This window comes from Palaemon carinicauda, chromosome 13, assembly GCF_036898095.1.
Source record: "Palaemon carinicauda isolate YSFRI2023 chromosome 13, ASM3689809v2, whole genome shotgun sequence".
Lineage (NCBI taxonomy): Eukaryota > Metazoa > Arthropoda > Malacostraca > Decapoda > Palaemonidae > Palaemon > Palaemon carinicauda.
In genome coordinates this window covers 72,011,246-72,032,827 of record NC_090737.1, presented here as the reverse complement: position 1 = coordinate 72,032,827, position 21,582 = coordinate 72,011,246, and the positions used below count along the sequence as shown (strand labels likewise).

The following is a 21,582-nucleotide window of genomic DNA, read 5'->3' as shown; positions in this document are numbered from 1 at the left end:
TTTTTATTTTGGAGAGAGTGAGTGTTTTTTTTTTTTTATGGTGAAGCACGGCATATCATTCCCATGCCGATACTTGGCAAGAGGGCTCTCGAACTGGGGAATTCTTTTTCTGTTTGAACCTAAATTTCTCTCATCCTATTTCTATTACTTATAATTGTTTCATTCTCCTTAATATTTATCAATTGTCTCCAACCTCGCTGTCAAAATTCTCTTACCCATTTCACTGTCCAGATTTTTTTTAACAGTACTTCATATCCGGGATTGGAATTTTTTTAGTGGTCTTGCCAACTACTCGATAATGTTTGGACACTTAGGAATGTCAGTATTTCCTTACTGGCACACGGGACTATTCTTGAACAAAAAACTTGGCCTTCAGATTCCAGGGGTTGGGCGGTTTCTTAGAGATAGGACTCTTGGCATTCTGTCCAGTTTGCCTACCACTATGATTAAAGTGGGGATGATTGTAATGCTCTCAGTCCCATCAAATGGGTTTGGCATACACATGAATCACTCTAATCATAGTGGTACCATCCCTTTGTGGTAGGGTAGGGAGCGGACATAAGGGAAGCAACTCTTGCAGGTGTCATTGGTGGAGAAATTAATTCTATGAAAGGTTAATGAGGTCTTTGGAATTTGAGAGTATTATTATTTTATTTTCTTTCCCTTTTACTCGTACTTAATTTTTTTCAATTGTTTTTTTTTATTATTACCTCTTCCCTCCCCCTCAAAAAATTAATGAGTAAACTTTTGTTCCCCGTACCCCTGGATCAGATGGCAAACCCCAGACACCGTTGACGACCTCTGATGATTTATTTATGGAAAATTCTGTTGTCGATCTAGGAACAAAAAAGGACCCCTCTACTAATGTTTCAAAACCAAGTAAGTCTGGTAACACAGAGAAACTTCAAATCATTCATGCTACCCAAATTCCAATAGATGCTGATTATGATAAGCTATATAAAACATTTAAATGCTTTGGTGAGATTAAAGAAATATAAATGAAACTTGCAAATTATAAATGGAATTCATGGATATTTTTATAATCATGAAGAAGCATTCAATGCAATATGTAACATCAATAATATTAAACTTAACTTAAATGTCATTGGTACCCTTTGTGATGATACCAAACTATTTGGATGTATATAGACCTGCTGACTGGTTTGAAAAAGATATTGATGTAACGATGCCTTCCCAGAGAAAGCCAAACCACCAATGTGGCTTGTTGCTGAGCCTAAAGGGACTAATGAGAATTATTTTAAAATTTGCAAACTAATTCAGAAAAAGCTAGGAACCATTGGACCAGGTGATATATCTTGCTTTGGAAAATGGTCTGTGCCAATTCATGCACAGATTCAATAATACCGTCTAACCTCAAGACAAGTAGTGATGATGATATGTTAGATGTCAGATCCCACTTAAATTTTAGTTACGGAAGGGGAGTAGTCTTCAATAATGATCTGTATGAATTTACAGAAGAGGAAATGCCGGCCATGTGTCCATTATCAGTTTGGAAAATACATAAGGTTCCTGGGACATCAATGATTATCCTTACTTTCCAGGATACCGATGTGCCTTTCCACATCGTAATTGAAAATGAACGAATTAAAGTTTGACCTTTCAAACAGAAGCCACTGCAATGTTTCAATTGCTTCAAATTCGGATACCCTTCCAAAGTTTGCACAAATGAAAAAGTGTGTAGCATTTGTTCCAAATCTTACCATGGATAGTGTACACTTGGGGCCAGGTGTTTGAACTGCAACTCAAACCATAAATCCACTGATAAGAGCTGTGAGCATTAGAAGTTAGAAGCTGCTGCCCTCAACAAATCCAGTGTGGAGTATGCCAAAAGACTACTGAATAAACTAAACAGCTATGCAAAGGCATTATAATCAATAGAAAATATACCACAGAAGACATCAAACCCATCTTGTAGTACCAGTTATTCCAAGAAAAGAAATACATCATGTAATGATGATAAAGTGTTGCATGACAAGGTGAGCATATTTCCTTCTGGGGCTTTGCCACGGTGTATGAAAACTGGGACATTGTCCATTTCTGTTCAACCTACATCCCCCATTACCAACAATAGTACTAACCTCTCTCAGGCTATATCCACCTATTAATCGGAAAAGAGAGAGACCATCTCTCTCGCCCCCTTCCATAAGAAACATTAGAGTTATGACATCAAATAAATATAATGTTTTGTCTGTTGATGTTTCTGATCAACCAGAGGATAATTTAAATAAATCAGAAATTCAAGTTGAGGTCCACTATCCCCCTCACCAATTAGATCAAAATGACAAAAAGAAAATTACAAAAGCAAAACCCAATCTATCAAGACCCTCTCTAATACAACCACCGGGAAATAGTGTTAGATCAAAAACTGCTAATGGGAAGACTTCATCCAAAGGGTCTTCCAAAAAATAAACCATATTTTTTTCCACCATTATGCAATGGAATTGTCAGGGTTTAAGGGTGAAATGTGAAGAACTTAAACTCCTCATTCATGAACACTCCCCCATAATTATATGCCTACAAGAGAGCAAACTTGATGACAATACTCCTTGTCCTCGCGAATGTATTAGTTATAGGACACCATATGATCACCGAGTAGGGAGCCATGGTGGAAGTATCATATATGTTAATCGAGATGTTCCCCAAATATCCTCACCTATTCGTACACCTCTGAAGGCAGTGGTTGTGCAGATTGATATAGGGAGAAAATATACAATTTGCTCTCTGCACTTGGCCTCCAAAAGATAACATTTTGTATGATTATTTAGCAGAGTTGATTCGACAACTCCCTCAACCTTTTCTTTTACTTGGAGATTTGAATGGTAGAAATCCTTTATGGGGTGATGTTTTAGTAAACACCAGGGGCAATGTTATATCATCAATTGGAGAAAATGAGGGTGTTGGACTCCTTAATACGGGAGAGCCCACACAGTTTCATGCAAGCTCTAACTGCCTTCTCGATTTTGATTGGCGGACATTAGATGAATGTCATACTAGTGATCATGCACCAATCATTATAAACACCTACATTGGCCCCCCTTTACAAAGATCACCATGATGGAATCTTGACAAGGCTGACAGGGTTAAATTTCATGAGCTTAGTGAAATTGAAGGGAGTGCAGAGCAGTTTGAAAGTGTTGATGATGCCATAGACTTACTGAATGGAACTCTTCATACAGGAGTTAATTCAATATCCAAAACAGTAGGGTTATTCAGATGACGACCAGTTCCCTGGCAGTCTTCAGAACTAACTGCCCTGCACATCCTATTTCTATTACTTAGAATTGTTTCATTCTCCTTCATATTTATCAACTGTCTCCAACCTCGCTGTCAAAATTCTCTTACCCATTTCACTGTCCAGATTTTCTTTTAGAGTACATCATATCCAGGATTGGAAATTTTTTCAAAATCAATTGTGGGAGCTTCAGTGGTCTTGCCAACTACTCGATAATGTTTGGACACCTAGGAATGTCAGTATTTGCATACTGGCATGTGGGACTATTCTGGAACAAAAAACTTGGCCTTCAGATTCCAGGGGTTGGGCGGTTTCTTAGAGATAGGACTCTTGGCATTCTGTCCAGTTTGCCTACCACTATGATTAAAGTGGGGATGATTGTAATGCTCTCAGTCCCATCAAGTGGGTTTGGCATACACATGAACCACTCTAATCATAGTGGTACCATCCCTTTGTGGTAGGGTAGGGAAGCAGCTCTTGCAGGTGTCATTAGTGGAGAAATTAATTCCATGAAAGGTTAATGGGGTCCTTGGAATTTGAGAGTATTATTATTTCATTATTTTCTTTCCCTTATACTTAATTTTTTTCTATTGTTTTTTTTTATTATTACCTCTTCTCTCCCCCTCATAAAATTAATGAGTAAACTTAATGTTCTCCGTACCCCTCGATTAGATGGCAAACCCGAGACACCGTTGACGACCTCTATTTATTTAAGGAAAATTCTGTTGACGACCTAAGAACAAAATAGGAACCATCTACTAATGTTTCAAAACCACTATAATAAGATTACTTGGTAACACGCCGAAAGGAAATCATTTGAATTGCCAGGGCGCTTCTGCCAGAAATATGATGTCACAAGACATGTGATGTAAACTCGACAAAGAATGACCTGCGCAATAAGTAGATCCTTTTTTTTTTTTTTTTTTTTTTTTTTTGCAAGAAATTAAAGAAGATATATGTTGTATTAGTGTACTTTCTTTAGATAAATATCAATCTGTTATTAGAGTTTAGGCTAAATAAAACTAGCATAGATTCAAATTTACACTACGTAGTACTCATGACAACAGACCCAGGCCTACAAAATACTTTGTATCGTTACTTAATATTTCGATGAGGGAAATACTGATACTAATCGTTAGCCTATTGGAAGGAAATCACTGCATTGCTTTCTGCTGGTCATAAGACATCACCAGACATATGAAATGAACTCGACAGATATTAAAAATTTTCTTTTTGTACTTTTTACCGAAAAAGGATACTGTATATTATCAATAAAAGAAGATAATAATGTACCAAAATGAATCAGTTTATTTTTATACAAGAAAATAGGTTATTTCCAAAGAAATATTTGTCCTATTAGCGTACTATTTCCGATACACTATTGGCATCATCACCCTGAAAAAAATGTCATAAAGTCGAATCGTCATAAGTTGCATATGTCGTAAGTCGAGAACTACCTGTATATCTACTCAGGAAGATCAAATGGAGTTGGAAGAGAAGGGGTAGGAATGATGATGAGACCAAGAGGAGAAAAGGCATTAACTGAGTCGAGAGCTGTAAATAGTCGAGAGCTGTAAATAGTGGATTGTTACTTGTAAAGTTCAAATCAAAGCAGTGCAATATGAGTATTATAGCTTGCTATGCCCCAACAAATGATTCTCTGAAGAAAGGAAAAATGAATACTAAGAAGAACTGCAGAGTGTAATATATTAGATCCCCAAGAGAGATATGAAAATTGTGATTCGTGACTTCAATGCTAAGTTGGAAGAAATAATCAAGGGATAGAGAATGTGATGAGTGTCAAAGGTGTTGGTGAGGTTGCAAATGAAAATGGAACACATTTCATAAATTTCTGGTCAACAAACAATCTTGTCATTGGAGGTACTCTTCTTCAACACAAGAACATCCTCATGTGTATATGGATTTCACCTTGTGGTATTTAAAAAAATCCAATAGATCACAATGCCATTAATAAAGAGAGAAGGAGGACTCTGAGAAATGTAAGAAGATATAGAGGTGCCGATATTGTTAGAGATCACCAGCTCTTCATTGCCACACTGAAATTAAAACGAAAGCACCCAACAGAAAGATGGATAGATTGCCGAGGTTTGAGACGTGACAATTTGCCCTAAATTGTATTTTTCTTAGCTATACAAATGTAATCATTTAATATAGGAATGCGCTTCAGCTCAGCTGAAACAGCCAAAGAGAAACAAAACCAGGGAGTTGTGCTGAATTGTTGGCTGGTGGTATGGGGTGGGGCTTAATGGCAGAAACCAAAAGGAGCTTATCTCTGCGAAGAAAGACTAAGAAGTCTGCGATCTGAGTCAGAGAGGCTCCTACCGGAGAGATACCCCCTTCTACTACACCAATCACAGAAGACCAACCACTTCCCCTGCTAGACTGAGGAGGAGGATCTTCTAAGGTACCCTGACATCTGTCTCGCAGCGAGTTGTGAAAAGTCTCATTCTGAGGAGATGCTGGATAGTATCCACGCGTGAAGTCTGAGCGACTGCACCGCCTGGTGGTACCTGCTCGACAAGGGTTGCTGAAGGAAATTGGGCCAGTGTGGTAGCTCTGTCAGTGCCTCGACCAGGAGCGACAACAGATCGGGAAACCACTCCATGTGTGGCCATAGGGGAGCAATGAGAGTCATCCAGAGTCCTGGGGTTACTAGGACCCGGGACAGGACTGCGCGAAGCAAGCAAAAGGGGGGAAACGCATAGCAATCCAGTCGATTCCAAGGATGTTGCAGTACGTCCTCGAACGCAGCCGCGGGATCTGGTACTGGAGAGCAAAACACGGGAAGCTTGGCGTTGCGCTGTGTTGTGAATAGGTTGATGCATCATTCTCCCCAGAGGTTGAGTAATCGACTCGCTACCCCAGGGTGAAGAGACCATTCTGCCCCTATTACCTGGTTTCTGCGATTTAGGGCGTCTGCCAGAACATTTTACTCGTCTGGAATGTACCTGGCTGACAAGGTTACGTATTGACTCTCTGCCCACAGAAACACCTGCCTCGTCAACTGCTGCAAGGGACGTGAGAGTGTGCCACCTTGCTTGTTGACATACGCGACCACGGACGTATTGTCGCTCATCAGCACTACCAAATGCTCTCTCAAACGGGCTTGGAAATGAATGAGTGCTCTCGAGACTGCCATCATTTCCAGCACGTTGATGTGCAGTTGTTTCTCCTCTTCCAACCACACACCTGTCACGACTAAGTCGTCCAGGTGTGCACCCCCAACCTTCCGTGGACACGTCTGTAAACAAAAGGAATTAAGGTGGAGGAGGGTTTATGAGAAACCCTCTCATGAGGTTCTCCTCGTTTAGCCACCAACGGAGATCCTCCTTTACATCGCGATCCATGAGGACCAGATGAGAGGGAGGATCGGTGGCTGCCGACCACTGCTCCTTCAAACACCACTGAAGGGAGCGGAGATGGATCCACTCGAAAGGAACGAGCTTCTCCAGCGAGGAGAGGTGACCTAGAAGAGCTTGCCACTGGAGGGCTGGAAGTTGTTCCTGCGACAGGAACGGCTGCGCAACCTCTCTGAGTCTGCTGATTCGTTCTTCCGAGGGAAGAACGCGAGCTGCTGCCGAGTCGATCAGCATTCCCAGATACTTCACCTTCTGTTTGGGAATGAGGATCGACTTCTCGTAATTCACCACGATCCCCATATCGACAAACTGCCAGAAGCGAGTCTCGGTCATGAATCAACTGCTCCTAAGAGGGAGCGAAAATCAGCCAGTCGTCGAGGTACATCAGTAGGCGGATGCCCCTCGAGTGGGCCCAAGCTGCTACTGTCGTGAACACTTGGGGAGCTGTGCACAGTCCAAAGCACAGGACTTAGAACTGGTACACCGTGCCCTGGAAAGTGAATCGGAGGTACTTTAGAGACAACCGATGAACTGGTACAGGTACTTGAAAGTACGCGTCCTTCAAGTCTATCGAAATCATAAAGTCGTACTGCTTGATGGCTAACAACACAGTGCGAACTGTCAGCATTTTGAACGCAGTTTGTTGACCAAACTTGTTCAATGGCGAAAGGTCGATGATCGGTCTCCAACCTCCTGTCGCCTTCTCGACAAGGGAGAAATGACAGTAGAACCCTTGTGACTGATCGTGTACGACTTTTAGCGCATCCTTCTCCAACATTTCCTGGACCTCCGCCTCTAAGGCCAGAGCCTTCGGAGATGTTGGAGCGTATGTGGGGAACACTATTGGAGTGGAGGATAGGGGTGGCCGATGAAGCACGAATGGGAGCTTGTACCCTTCGCGAAGGGTCAACACTACCCATTCCTCGGCCCCGAGGTGCTGCATATTGGGCCATGGGAAGGAGAAAGCCAATCTCAGCGTTTCCCTTTCCCTCGCTTGCCCCTGTTCTTTCCCCGACGTGGTGGAGCTCCCGAGGGAGGATGAACGTTCTGTTTTGGGGGCAGAACCCTTCTGAACAGCAGCAGTTCTCGGCTGCACGGGAGCAGCAGGAGCACGACCAGCGGTACCCTTGCTACTTCCCGTGGACTTGGCCTGACTTGGCCTGGCTGCGGACAGTTTCGCAGCCTGCGCCTGGTGGATAATGGAGTCCTTTGAGTCGAAGCACCATTTATCCCGCGCGGCCCGAACTTCCTCTTGTGGAAAGAGAGTAGTTGCAGCTCTAATAGGAGCGTTCCTGAGTGCCAGGGCTTCTCCTGAACCAATCTGTCTGCCAAACGAGCGGCTACTGCCTCACGTTTTTTGAGGAGCAGATTGGCATACTGGGTAGCAAGCTGGTCCAAGAGAAAAGCAACAGCTTTCCCACCAGACAAAGCCAGGTTCCTGTACTGCTCCATGTGTTCGGGGGTAGCGAGCTTGGTGTCCCTTGCGAACACTGTGGCCGTACCACACCAGTGGTTGAGCCACGAAGCAGCATGGAGAGCAGCTACAGAGATGGACTCCATAGTTGAAATCTCAGAGGCCAAGAAGGAGACATTCTGGGATTTCAAGCTCTCAACCGAGGAACCCCCAGCAAACGCTCCGACCGCAGTGTCGAGAGGGAGAGGACACGGCACAAAAGACACTGTGACATAGTACCTTTTCTGTCGCTGGAGTGGTTGAGGGAGAAGCTTGTTCGAACCTTGGCTCCTAAGCGAGTCACCAGGTCCTGCGATCTGATCACTCACTTGGTCCAATGCTCGAGCAGCGCTGTGAACTGCCTTCAGAAGCTCCCCATAGGATATCCAAGGCTGTACACTTATCCTCAGACACTACCGCAGGAGGAGCCCTGAGGCCATTAATCTCACGCATGAGGTTTATATCCTCTAGGAACAGTGACTCCACCTCGGGATCTTCCGTCTCCACGGCCGTTGAAGGCCGTGGAAGTCGGTGATCCCTTGGTCCCGCTACATCCATAGGTGTAGAGGAAGCGTCATGCTGCACGGGTGATGACATCCCCCGTGAATACCTTCGCTTTGGTACAGTAGACCCCCGCCTTAGGACATTAATCCGTTCCGGAGTTGGTATCGTATGGTGAAAATGTCGTATGGCGGGCAATAGAATAGCTAATGCGTGCAAAACCCCAGGTAAAAACATTGAAAATTAGTACATAACAAAATAGTATAGTAAGCACTCTACTACAGTATACTTATATATAATATATATGTACTGTACAGTATATGATTAAATAATATTACAGGTATAAATAAAAATTATATACTATACTGTAAAGGAAATAAATTTTATTTACATTTGGAGTGACATGACTTGAGCTGGTAGTGGGTGGAGGCAGAGGGGGGGAGGAGACGGTAGATATAAAAACGTATCAATGCTAATTATGTTTTGTACACTTAATAATAGATTTATTCTCACTATTAAACACTTAAAATTAAAAATGCTTTTTTTTATATATATATATTTGTCTATTGAAATTTTTTTTTAGAACTTAAAAAATTACTCTTTTTTAGCTTTTTTAATAGAATCACTTATCATCTTTGCTTTCTGACACTTCTCTTTAGGAGAAATATCTATCCAAAGAAGCCTGTTTCTGACGATTCCTCAAAATATTTCTAAAATGACTCATACACTTGTCATTAACACTCTCCAGAAGACGACCTGTGTGAATTTTTCTGGGTGTTTTTTTTCAATGAATCTCGTAAAGTTTTCATACCAACCGATAGCTTCCCTTATTTCTGCCTATATCGTTTCTTCAGTCTCCCCCCCGTCCTCACCACCACTAGAGCTGTGCTCTTCTTGAATGATGGTCAACTGCATTGCCTCCAACTCCTTCAAGTCTTCAGTCGTAAGCTCCTCCCTGTGCTCCTCGATAAGGTTATCGACGTCAGCCTCATTGACAACAAACCCCATGCACATGCCTTCTTCGTATTTCTTTAATATCTCCAGCTTCGTTTCCATAGTAATCATCTTCTTACTTTTCCCTTTAAGATTACTAGCAATCTTGGGACCCATGGTTAACAAATTAAAGTTGGAATTAAGCACTAAAATGCACAAAAAATACGATATCGCAAGCACTCACACGAGATCAAGTCTTTACGAAACACACACGAGATTCTGAACTGAACGCGCGATTAACAAAGAGAGAGACTAAGGCAGCATCTCTCTCAGGCATTGTAGAAGGGATTTCGGCCAATAGCGTATCGGCATCCTAGTGACGCAGTGACGCCGACCAATAGCAGACCAGCTTCTTAGTGACGTACAGTATGAGCGTGGTGGTAGGAGAGTGACTCGCACAGTCGTACGCGTAAAAACTGCCAATGTCGTAACGAGGGGACAAAAAAACTTAGTATTCCACACCGTAACGGGACAAAAAACGTAAGCTGGGGACGCCGTACCCTGGGGGTCTACTGTACTAAGACCGAACTAGGCATGTATTCAGGAGTCAAGGAAGGACCCTGGCAGGGTTCATCCGTGATGGAATGTATCGAGGTTCCCACTGTGACCGAGTGCATGACTGGTCGGTGTGAGCCCCACGAAGCTCCCGAAGGAGCTCGAGTGCGAGTGGGGTCCCAGGGAATTGCAGCGCCTACACCAGGAGGTGTAGACAGGTTGGTCGCGAGAGTGGTGCGCATGGCCTCACCTGTTACATGGCCAGAAAGCATGTGGTTGGCTACATCTCGCGTAGATGGTATGCGCGAGAGCTAATCTGGTCGTGCAAGACCGGCCCCCATGTCGCGGGCTGAGCCGCGAGGTGGCTCCATGCCAGGCCCGAGTCGCGCGGGTGGAGTGCGTGGCTGTCTGGGCCTACTCCCTGCTCACGCGACACACGAGTCGCTGAGTCGGTCCTCGTGGCTACCCCCTTGGAGATAGTCGTGCGTACCGCGTATTCTTCACGAGAGACCACAGCCAAGATTTCTCGTGCCAGAGCTGGGACTCTCATTTTCCCGCTCGAGCGGTTCAATTCGAATCTGAGCAGCAGCTCAGGGGCTTGAGGACTCCGTCACCATGCTCTGGAAGACGATACCTACGCCCTCGAGCGCGGTTTTGTGCATGGAGGCCTTGCGCGAGATTCGCCGTGAAAAATCCCACGAATGCAGGGAACACGGGAATCTCGCACGTCGCCCTCATCCTCCGGAGGAGAAGAGGTGTCTCAGGGCGCCATGTCCCTTCGACTCCGACTGGCCTTCCTGGCCCTCTTCGCTTTCCTCTTCTTCCCCTTCCTCTTTCTCCTTGGGTGAGAAGAGTGAGAGTCAGAATATGAAGACAGAGAGGAAGAAGAACTAGAGGAGGAATACTGCCCACGCTTCCTCTTCTTGTGTCCCCTCCGAGGTACTGGAACGGTGGTCGAGGCAACAGCAGACGACACTGGACGAGGATGAACAACTGAGCCATGTCCGTAGGAAGAGCCATGGTTGGTGAACGTGGTGAACCTGAAAAACATATCGTATCAGCAGGAGTTTTGGCAGAATTTAATTTTAACTGACTTGCCGGCGTAGCTGTAAAGGGTTTTTGGGCTCAGGCCATGTCATCCCGGCGAAACCCGAGAAGTCCCCGACAGGCTGTGAATCCGAGGTTCCCAAAATCATACTCGCACCCTCCTCCGACTCAGAGAAGGCGTGAGCAGACTTCGCTGTGGTAGTCTCTTGAGACGACACACTTTGCACTGGCTCCCCCTACTTCTTCAAATGAGGCGAGCTCTCCGAAGCAGAAGAAGCTTTAAGGTTCCGGCGATATTTGCGTCGATCCGTGAAAGTTGCCACTGCAAGGGCGGCCAGGATTCACACTCACGGCAGGGAGAACCTTGAGAGCAAGGTTTTCCCCCTGCATGTTGGGCAGAGTGTGTGTGGGTCTACAGAAGGTGACAAAAGCGATGTACTGCAGCGCCTGCCACGTCCTATTCAACATTGCATCTTTTGAGTAACTTTCTCCTCCATTGCAATCACACAATCACTAGTACACAAGTACAAGGGGGGGGGGGGGCTAGGCGTTTTGGTTTACTCTCTTGCATGATATAATAAGTGTTCCTGGTGCTATTAAATTTAAATGAAGATATTAGGCAATTTATGCATGTAAGATATATCGATTGCATATAAATTTCCTCTTCGATGAGATACGTAGTCGATCTCGCTGTCACTAGGCTAGTAGCCTAGTGGCTTTAGTATACTTTTATACAATCTCCCCGGTTACCCTTATATATAAGGTAATTCCTTCTTCCCTCTGAGTGTAGCCTATGGCTACAATCCTAGCTGGTCTTGCCCTGAATTGTGATTCTGGTAAGCTTAGGCTAGGGTTTTTTTGCCCCTTTACCAAGCCACTGTTGGTGAGCTTTGAGTTTGGGTCAGAACCTCAGAGTACTTGTCGTGTGCCAGCAGCTGTCCAGCAGGGTGAATGTACTCCCCTGTTGGACCTAGTTGTTGGTATAGGAGGCCTTGCCCCCCTAGACTGCACTTGAAGGGGTTATGTAATCCCCTTCTCCCTGTAGTCTAGTGACTAGTCCTGTGCTTGCAGACCCTAAGCTGAAGAATAATTATTATTCTTCTGTCTAGGATGGCGCCGGCATGGGAACTCTGTTTCTTATCAAGGTGGCGGCTAGATGATGCCGGCCCCCCTACTGTATTGGCAGACCCTAGGCTGGGGAATGTACTCCCCATATGCCTTGAATGGCGCCGATACTAAAACAGTTTCCTTTAGGTGTGGAAGGGACGGCATGCCGCCGGCTCCTCTCACACCATATACAGGACCCTTCTCCCTTCCCATTCTGTCCTTTAGTGATGGCCTAGCCATTACACACCTATGTCCGTCGTCCTACAATCTCCCCGTCTGCCGGCGGGTTGTAGGGCCAGCTCGGTCTTCTGCCTTCATGGCCTAGTCGTCTAGCTTCCCTATAGAACATGATGTCCTGGGATAGCTGTTTCGGCAGGTCTAGCTGCCGACAGGAGACCCATTTTTTCCCCAGTCCTCTCTTGGGCTGCCATTTGCTTCCTTTGACAGACTGTTGCCGGCACAGGGGCGGATGGGTGGAAGCTTGATCATGATACGCTCACCCCTTCCATTAGAACCCTCATACAGGAGGAAAGCAGTGATACGGAGGCTAGTGCCGCCACCCTTATATCACCCTTCACTCTTTGCTTTTTCTCTCTCTATTGACTAGTGCTGCCAGCTACTAACCTAATCGGGCGGCTGCCGGCCACTAACCTTGCCGGCAAGATGCAGGCTAGGCTTGTGGTCTGTTTCCCATTAATTGTGTCTCTTCTGACTCTGCCGGTGAGAGCCGGCAGTGTTGGTACTTTTGCCTCTACCCAGTCACATTGAATGATGGCTGGGATGGTGCGCTGACAGTCGGTGGCCCGCCGGCGTCCGGGGTGCCGCCGGAAGTCCGGTGGGTCGCCAGCAAGCCGGCGGATTGCCGGCTATATAGATGATTAATTTTGTGTCAGTTGAATTAAGTCTGAGTACTAGCCCTGCCGTATTATTGTATATGAATATACAGTAGCCAGTACATCTGTAGTATTGAGCATACTGCAGAAGGAAAACTATGGTATATGATTATACAGTAGTAAAATTTTCCAACATACTCTGTGTTTCCAGGCGCAGTCTATTGTTGAGACCTTATAGAATTGGGAAAGGAATTCCCTTTTTCTTTACACTGATTGTTGATCAGTTACTCTGACCCTCATTATTAGCTCTTTTGGAAATAGGTGTTGCTTACACTACTCTATCCTTATAGGATAGAATCTTCCATTGGGCCTCTTATAGAGGATACCCTAAAGCTAATATTGAGGAAGGTCACAGCAATTGGCTGGGCGGGAACCACATGTATGTGTCTTTCCTATTTCAATTTCCAGCTTACCTATCCTTAGCTATATGCAATAATATAAAATGAAATTGTTATAATATTTATTATAATATTTATTAGTTTAGTGAGAAAGACTCTCTTTACAGGAGGACTACGTGAAGTACGATAGTGTTTTATGCAGCGTCCGCCACAGGAACTTCTATGACCATCTGGGGTGTAGGACACACTCCCGCTGTTCCATCACCAAGGGACCTCTCAAATACTGGGACCCGCAGGTATGTACAGTATGTAAGGACCTGATGAATGAGGCTTTTGATAATCCCAAGACAGCAGTCAAGGAATGCAGCTCGGGATAAGTTACGCAAATGGGTTCGTGGTTTTCAAAAGAATTCCACAGGGCCTTACCTCCTTAGTGAGCATATGAGAGCCCTTTTATTTCCCAAAGCATCTGCGGATGCTGTTATTCCTCAGCCTCACCCTGAGATCCCTTGCGTCCAGATATCCGTTAACACGTATGTCTCGGATGCGATGCAGGACATCCATCTAGGTGATGAGAGGATGTCAGAGGTGTCAGAGGACACCGAAAAGGGCCTTCTGGCGGAAGGTCGAGAAGAGGAGTCAGCGGTGGCTCCTGAGACGGAAGAGAAGGAAGTCGAAACAATATCTGTTTCATCGGTTCCTGCCCCTGAACCTGTACCCTCTACGTCTTCTGCTCCTCAACATATGAGGTTGGACAACACTCTGGCTGCCATCAAAGCAATGATGGAGATGTATGAGAAGAAGAGCGAACAGAGGGAAGCCGAATTCAGGAAGTAGATTCTTCGAATTATAGCTTCCCGTGGGTCTCAACGGAGACTCAATGTAAAGGATCTTCCCACGTGTTCCGAGGTTAACCCGTGGAGGCATGCTGAGTACATGTCCATAACTAACGGAAAGATCTTTATTTCGGAAAAGCTGGGAGGTGTCCCTTTTGAGGACTGAGTTCTGGCCCAGCTTTGAGTCCTATCCAGACTGCTTTGTTCGTCTTAGGGCGGAACCGGTTTCCAAGGAGGAGACAGAGCCTAAGGAGGTCATAGTGCTTGACCATTCGAAGGCTCGGGCTTTGCTAGCCAGCAGCCTGAAGGACAAGGGCTTCACCAATTCCAAGGTGCCAGCCCTGAGTAAGAAGCATCCCTCTTCTTTTGCTCCTACAACCATGGTTTTCCCCTTTGCGGAAAAATCTTTCAGGGCGGTGGTTAAGGCAGTAGAAGCAGGGAAACCTTGCCCAACACTGGAAGAATGTAGGCCCCTTTCCCTAGCCTTGCCATCTAATGCTAAGGACTGGGAAGATATCCAACTCACTTTTTCAGTGGGGAAGTTGGAGGCTGATATCGCTGGACATCAGTTCAACGGAAACCTCCCCAAGTTGTCTGAGTTTCTCTTACGCAGAGAACAAGATACAAAGGAGAGGCTTGTGGCCTCTGTCCCTCCAAGTGTCTATGGAGGCAATGGCCAGTAAGCAAAGAACCCCAGATATGTTCATGGCCAAGGCACATTTGGCAACCCTAACGAAAGATTTCTACAGCTTCGTTAGGGTTAGGAGAGCTTGTAGAGAGTTTGTGTTTGCTTCGGCTGCGGTTAAACACGAACCCAGAAAGCTGATATCCTCCAATATCTGGAGGAAAGATCTATTTCCAAATGATCTAGTCAAGGAAATAGTCGACAAGGCCGCCACTAAGAATAGAAATCTTCTCCAGAAGTGGGACATGTCGGCTAAAAGGAAGTCTTCTCCCCAACCGAAGAGAAAGACAAAGAGGCTAAGAGTGCAAACTCGCCCTGCTAGACAACAACTTCCTGCGACCGCGGCGCCACAGTTGGTGGCACAGCCTCAACCCACCTACCAGTTGGTACCCCAGCAATTGGTGACCCAGTCACCAGTCTTTACCACTGCCTATGAAAGGCAGACCACTACCTTTCGCCCTAAAGGTAGGGGCTCAGGCAGAGATTCCTCTAGACACCCATTTATAGGAAGAGGGGGTAGGGGAACAAGCGGTCGAGGAGGCAAGCCCTCCGGAAACCAGAGGCAATGAGATGCTTCCGGTAGGAGGAAGACTCAGACTCTTCAGGGATCGCTGGACCTTCGATCCCTGGGCACACAGCATAATCAAGAATGGACTAGGCTGGAGGTGGAAGACAGCTCCATCAACATTTCCTCAGTTCTTCCAACACTCCACCCCCGTTCTGGAAGAATACATCCGAGAGCTATTGAGCAAACGAGTGATAAAGAGGGCAAAGTCCATCAAATTCCAAGGAAGGCTGTTTTGTGATCCCAAGAAGGACTCAGACAAACTAGTCATTCTGGATTTTTCTCATCTCGACAAATTTATCGAGAACAAGAAGTTCAAGATGCTAACCCTTCGTCACTTAAGGGGCCTGTTGCCCAAAAGGGCATACACAGTCTCCATAGACATGGCAGATGCCTATTGGCACATTCTGATAAATCGCCAACTCTCCTCCTAACTACGATTCAGGCTACAAAAAAGAAAGTACACTTTCAGAGCCATGCCCTTCGGACTAAACATAGCCCCAAGGATCTTCACGAAGCTTGCAGAAGCAGTCGTTCAACAACTACGCCTACAAGGTGTCCAGGTGGTGTCACACCTGGACAATTTGCTGGTGTGGGCAGCATCAGAAGCAGAATGCTTGCAAGCATCCAAGAAAGTGATCTAGTTCCTGGAAAATCCAGGATTCAAGATCAACACTGAAAAGTCTCGACTATCTCCAGCTCAGAAGTTCCAATGGCTAGGCATACATTGGGACCTTCAGTCTCATCGTCTCTCCATTCCATTAAAGAAGAGGAGAGAGATAGCGCTATCTGTCAAGAGACTTCTAAAATCCAGTCGGATTTCAAGATGCCATCAGGAGAGAGTGCTGGGCTCTCTCCAGTTTACATCAGTGACAGACCCATTGCTAAGAGCACAGCTAAAAGATGCATCAGGAGTCTGGAGAAAATATGCATCAAATGCTCGAAGAGATCTCAGAAGACCAATACCTACTCGGCTACGATCAATTCTCAAGCCATGGTCGGAGGCCAGGAAGCTCAAGAGGTCAGTACCTCTACAGCCGCCTCCACCCACAGTCGTCATACACACGGACGCATCATTGGAAGGATGGGGGGGTCACTCCCGTCAACGCAGAGCTCAAGGAACTTGGTCCCCTCTGTTCAGGACCTTTCATATCAACATTTTGGAGGCCATGGCAGTCTTTCTCACATTAAAAAAATTATCCCCTCGTCCTTCAGTCCACTTGAGACTGATTCTGGACAGCGAGGTGGTGATGAGATGTCTGAATCGTCAAGGCTCGAGATCGCCGCAACTCAATCAAGTGATGTTGGCCATCTTCCGACTAGCGGAAAAGAAGAGATGGCACTTGTCAACAGTTCACCTTCAAGGGTTCCGCAATGTGACAGCGGACGCTCTATCCAGGATAGCTCCGATAGAGTCAGAATGGTCCCTAGACGCAGAATCATTCTCTTTCATCTTGCATCAAGTCCTGGAACTGCAGATCGACCTCTTTGCAACAAGTGACAACAAGAAACTTCCTCGATACGTGGCCCCGTACGAGGACCTTCTAACGGAAGCAGTGGACGCCATGCCCCTGGACTAGAACAAATGGACCAGGATTTACCTGTTCCCTCCACCCAATCGCTGATGAAGGTCCTCAACAAGCTGAGAGCTTTTCAGGGAACAGCAGCCCTAGTGACTCCCAAGTGGCCCCGGAGCAACTGGTTCCCCTTGATTTTGGAATTTCAGCCGAGGTTGATTCCTCTGCCAGACCCAGTTCTGTCTCAACAAGTTCAGAAGTCGACTGTCTTCGCTTCATCACAGAAAACCCGAGACCTTCATCTCATGATTTTCTCTCCCTAGCTTTAAAGAAAAGGTTTGGAATCTCGAAGGAAAGTATTGACTTCTTGGAGGAATATAAGTCAAAATCTACCAAAAGGCAATATGAGTCATCCTGGAAGAAATGGGTGGCCTTCGTCAAGGCAAAGAATCCAAAGGAAATGTCAACAGATTTCTGTTTGTCCTTCTTTATCCACCTTCATGGACAAGGTTTAGCAGCCAACACGATAACTACGTGTAAATCTCCCTTGACAAGACCTTTGCTTTATGCCTTCCAGATAGACTTGTCTAATGAAATTTTTAACAAAATCCCTAAGGCATGTGCCAAAGACCTGCAGCACCTCCAAGACCCATCTCGTGGTCCTTGGATAAGGTGCTACATTTTGCCTCAAGTTTGGACAATGAGGCTTGCTCTTTGAAAGATTTGACTCAGAAAGTTATTTTCTTGTTTGCTCTAGCCTCAGGGGCTAGAGTCAGTGAGATAGTGGCCTTGTCTAGGGAGGAAGGCCATATCCAGTTTGCTGAAACGGGTGAGCTAAATCTCTTTCCCGACCCAACATTTCTCGCCAAGAACGAGCTACCCACTAAGAGGTGGAGTCCCTGGACAATCTGCCCTCTGAAGGAAGATGTCTCATTGTGTCCAGTAGAGAGTCTAAAGGTCTGTCTTGGCAGAAAGACTTCAGGGGAGGACAGCTCTTCAAAGGAGAAACATCGGGTTCAAACTTATCCTTGAAACAACTAAGGGCGAAGATCACCTACTTTATTCGCAGAGCGGATCCTGACAGTACACCTGCAGGTCATGATCCTAGGAAGATTGCTTCTTCGTTGAACTTCTTCCAACTTATGGACTTCGAGAGTCTTCGCTCGTTTACTGGATGGAAGTCATCCAGAGTGTTTTTTAAACACTATGCAAAGCAAGTGCAGGAGTTAAAGTATTTCGTGGTGGTGGCAGGTAGTGTTAAAACCTGTCGCTTAGTGCTGCGAGGAACAGTGAATTATGTGGGACTGTAATTCTAAAGGGTGTACATGTTGGCACTTCATGGTGCAACATGGTAAGTGAAATGTCTCCATGGTGACATTATGGACTGTTCCATTATACTAAGGTGATGTAACATAGACTGAACACTGGTGCCGTGTGTTTTTTTACACGTGTGAATAGATAGATTTTTCAGAAAAAACATTAAAATTTTAAAAAAATTTCATGATGTGGCAAAGTTTTTTTTCAACTAAACAAGCATTTCTGATTTATTTTGTCTCGTCTATGTTAACTGAAATTGATTTTCATCTGCAATTTTTACATTGTTATAAATGTATGCTGAATTTTATTTATTGCTTGACAATAAATAGTTAATTGTTTTGTGCGTCTTATTTCGAAGGAAAGATTGTCTTAAAGTCTAAAGGCACAACTGAGAAATCCACAGATACATTAATGCTCTGGTAAACTTCCATCAGGACGACATGGCCTGAGCCAAAAAAACGGATTTTGAGCGAAGCGAAAAATCTATTTTTGGGTGAGATAGCCATGTCGTCCTGATGGACCTGCCCTCCTTTCTATGAAAGGCCTTGGCAGGATCCCTCCCGATATTACTATCTAGAAGTACCGGCTTTACGCTACAAGGAATAAAGATGGCAGATGATTGTGGCGCCATCTGAGTACTCAAACAGTAACGGTAGAGGAGAATTCTATAACGGCTCCTCTTTTATTTTGCCACTTTTCCCCCCTCGAAGCGTAAACGCTATGTGGTGTGCAGATTGCTATGTGGCATGTCAAGAATACGTCCCCTGATATTATGTGATATCCTAAAAGGAAACTTTAAGGATATTCGCGCCAGAAGTTAGAATTCTGGAGACCTTAAGTTAAATTCTCTGGGAATGTCACTGTAGTCAAATATACCCTAGGAAGCTACTGAAAGGTACCTTCCATCAGGACGACATGGCTATCTCACCCAAAAATGGATTTTTCGCCTTTCTCAAAATCCATTTTGTAAGACTACAGTAAGTAAAATAACATTTGTAATAACAGAGTCTTCACATATACACTGTTAAAAATACTACTTGCAAATTATGTTGGCGTGTTCTCGAGAGTGGTTGCTTTAGATCAGCTGATGGTAAGATCACTCGATTGGGTTTACATGTTCAGAGATGGGATCACAGAACATAAGTTGATTTCATTTATATAGCATTATTTTCAGAATAGGCTATTTATAAAGAAGATATACCAATAATGAATGATAAAAATGATCTTTCTGCTTTTATATAAATAAATATACAGTAAATGGATATAAAGATCTAAGAACTATTTGCTTCTTATGGTAACCTTTGCCAGTGCTGCTCTAGATACTTGAATTTAGTCACGTACATCAGAAGTCTGTTGCTGCGAGGTTCTATTGTAATTACAATAGACTAACTTCTACTCTCTAAAACAATGGACAAAATTGCATGCAATATATTATATATCTTAGGCATGATTATAATATTTGTAGAAATTAGTAGAGAAAATAGGGAATGAAATGAATATTGTCGTCTGTTGTGGTCTCAGCCATCAGGGTTATAAGTTGTGATCAGTATTACCAATATTAAGGAAATTTCCTAAGATTACAACAAGCACAAGGTAATGTGTTCAGTTTATGAAAAGGTTATCCATATTGCACAAAACTTACCCAAAGAATTGGAAGAAAAAATAATAATTTCCAAAACTTTATAATCAAGAACCGCAGAGCTAAAAACTATAAATTATTGTGCATTAGCCAAGTGAATGAACTTCTATATGCCCTTAAATTGAACAGTCAATAAAATATATAAGAAATATTTCAAATAAAACTATTTGAATCATTTTAATAGATTAAAGATGCCAGTTCAAGTAGTAATTGTTTCTTTAAGGAAATAAAAAAAAATATTCATTTGGTTGTTTGCCGTATACAGCTGATCGGGGAAACATAGACAGTAGTGTCGATCAACTTTTAAACGTAAGCAGTGGAAAAGATTAAGATCTTGGTTTTCATTTTTCTATATGAAAATAACAAGTCAAGTAAAATACCACTTTATTCTCTATGTTAGTTGGGGGAAGGGGGATAGGTAGGAAGATATGCAACTCCTTATTTTTTTAAGTCAGACTGTATTCAGTAGTATTTGTGATTTATTTGTAAATTATGACGTGTATATTTATCGATAAATTTCTCTTTTCAGGCGTTGCCTCTAAAGGAAGATGCTGATATTGACCTACCAAAATGTACAAGCACTTCTGTATATCAGATGAATATGTTCAGTAAAGCTAAACCAATAGAATCTCAATCACCTTTAACTGAAGGTTGTACATTTGACGTAAATTCTCTTGCTGTTATTCTGAATGCCTTAAAAAGAAATAATCCTAGGTTCCCTGTTTTTTCTATTTTTAAATCATACTTTGATTTAAAAAAAGAAGCTGTTGAGTCATATAAAAGAGAATTGGCAAAAGAAGATAAAATATCAGTAATTGATTTAGAGAAGGAAGAGATAAAATTAGATAAGCGTAAGGGGCTTGCAAAGAGGGGTAGAAAAAAGAAAGGTTATAGTAAGTTGAATAGGTCACAAGAAATGCAAGAGATGAAGGAAACAGGACCTCCACTCCCAATTTGGCATGAAAGAATACCCTATGTTTGGACACAAGTTTATGCTCCAAAGAAAGGTAGCCATGTAATTGGGAATAAAGGTAAGTTCTGATTTTGTTGTAGGAATTTTTATTGTAAATTATTTCATTTTTTAGTTAATAAATAATAATTTCTTAAATCTATATGGGCTATTTCTGATAATGAAGGATTAAAATTTAGTTCCTGATTTTGAAAATCACATTGTTTTGATGATTCTTATCTGCAGGGCACATTGCTAACTTTCTCACCATTAGCTTCTTGAACTTAAACTAAAAATAATTCTCAACACTTATTCTCTATCCTCTGGGTTCACTCAGTACAGGTTGAATGGCAGGTATGGGCTAAGTTTGAGCTAGAAATACCTCACTAGGAATTCCAGGACCCCACCTTACCTTATGTATAATTTCATATACAGTATCACGTTGCATAAAGGCTTTAAATAACAGATATTTTCACAATGTTTGATGGTCTTTAGTTTTTATATGGGAATTTTCTTTTATTCTGATTTATTTTATTATGATTCAAGTATGTCCCATTCTATAATAATTTGAATGAAATACAAATTGAAGAGATTGTCAACAGTGTTGATCTTCA

The 21,582-nt window shown here is 43.7% G+C and overlaps 1 protein-coding gene across 2 annotated transcripts in view; it reads left to right on the top strand.

Annotated features, from left to right (window-relative positions):
• LOC137652318 (ATPase family AAA domain-containing protein 5-like) overlaps positions 1-21,582 on the top strand; it is a 334,913-nt gene that overhangs the window by 169,321 nt on the left and 144,010 nt on the right. For both annotated transcript variants that reach the window (XM_068385648.1, XM_068385649.1), the window contains exon 10: positions 20,549-21,050. In XM_068385648.1, the coding sequence (XP_068241749.1) occupies positions 20,549-21,050 (502 nt within the window). The remainder of the gene's footprint in view (positions 1-20,548; positions 21,051-21,582) is intronic.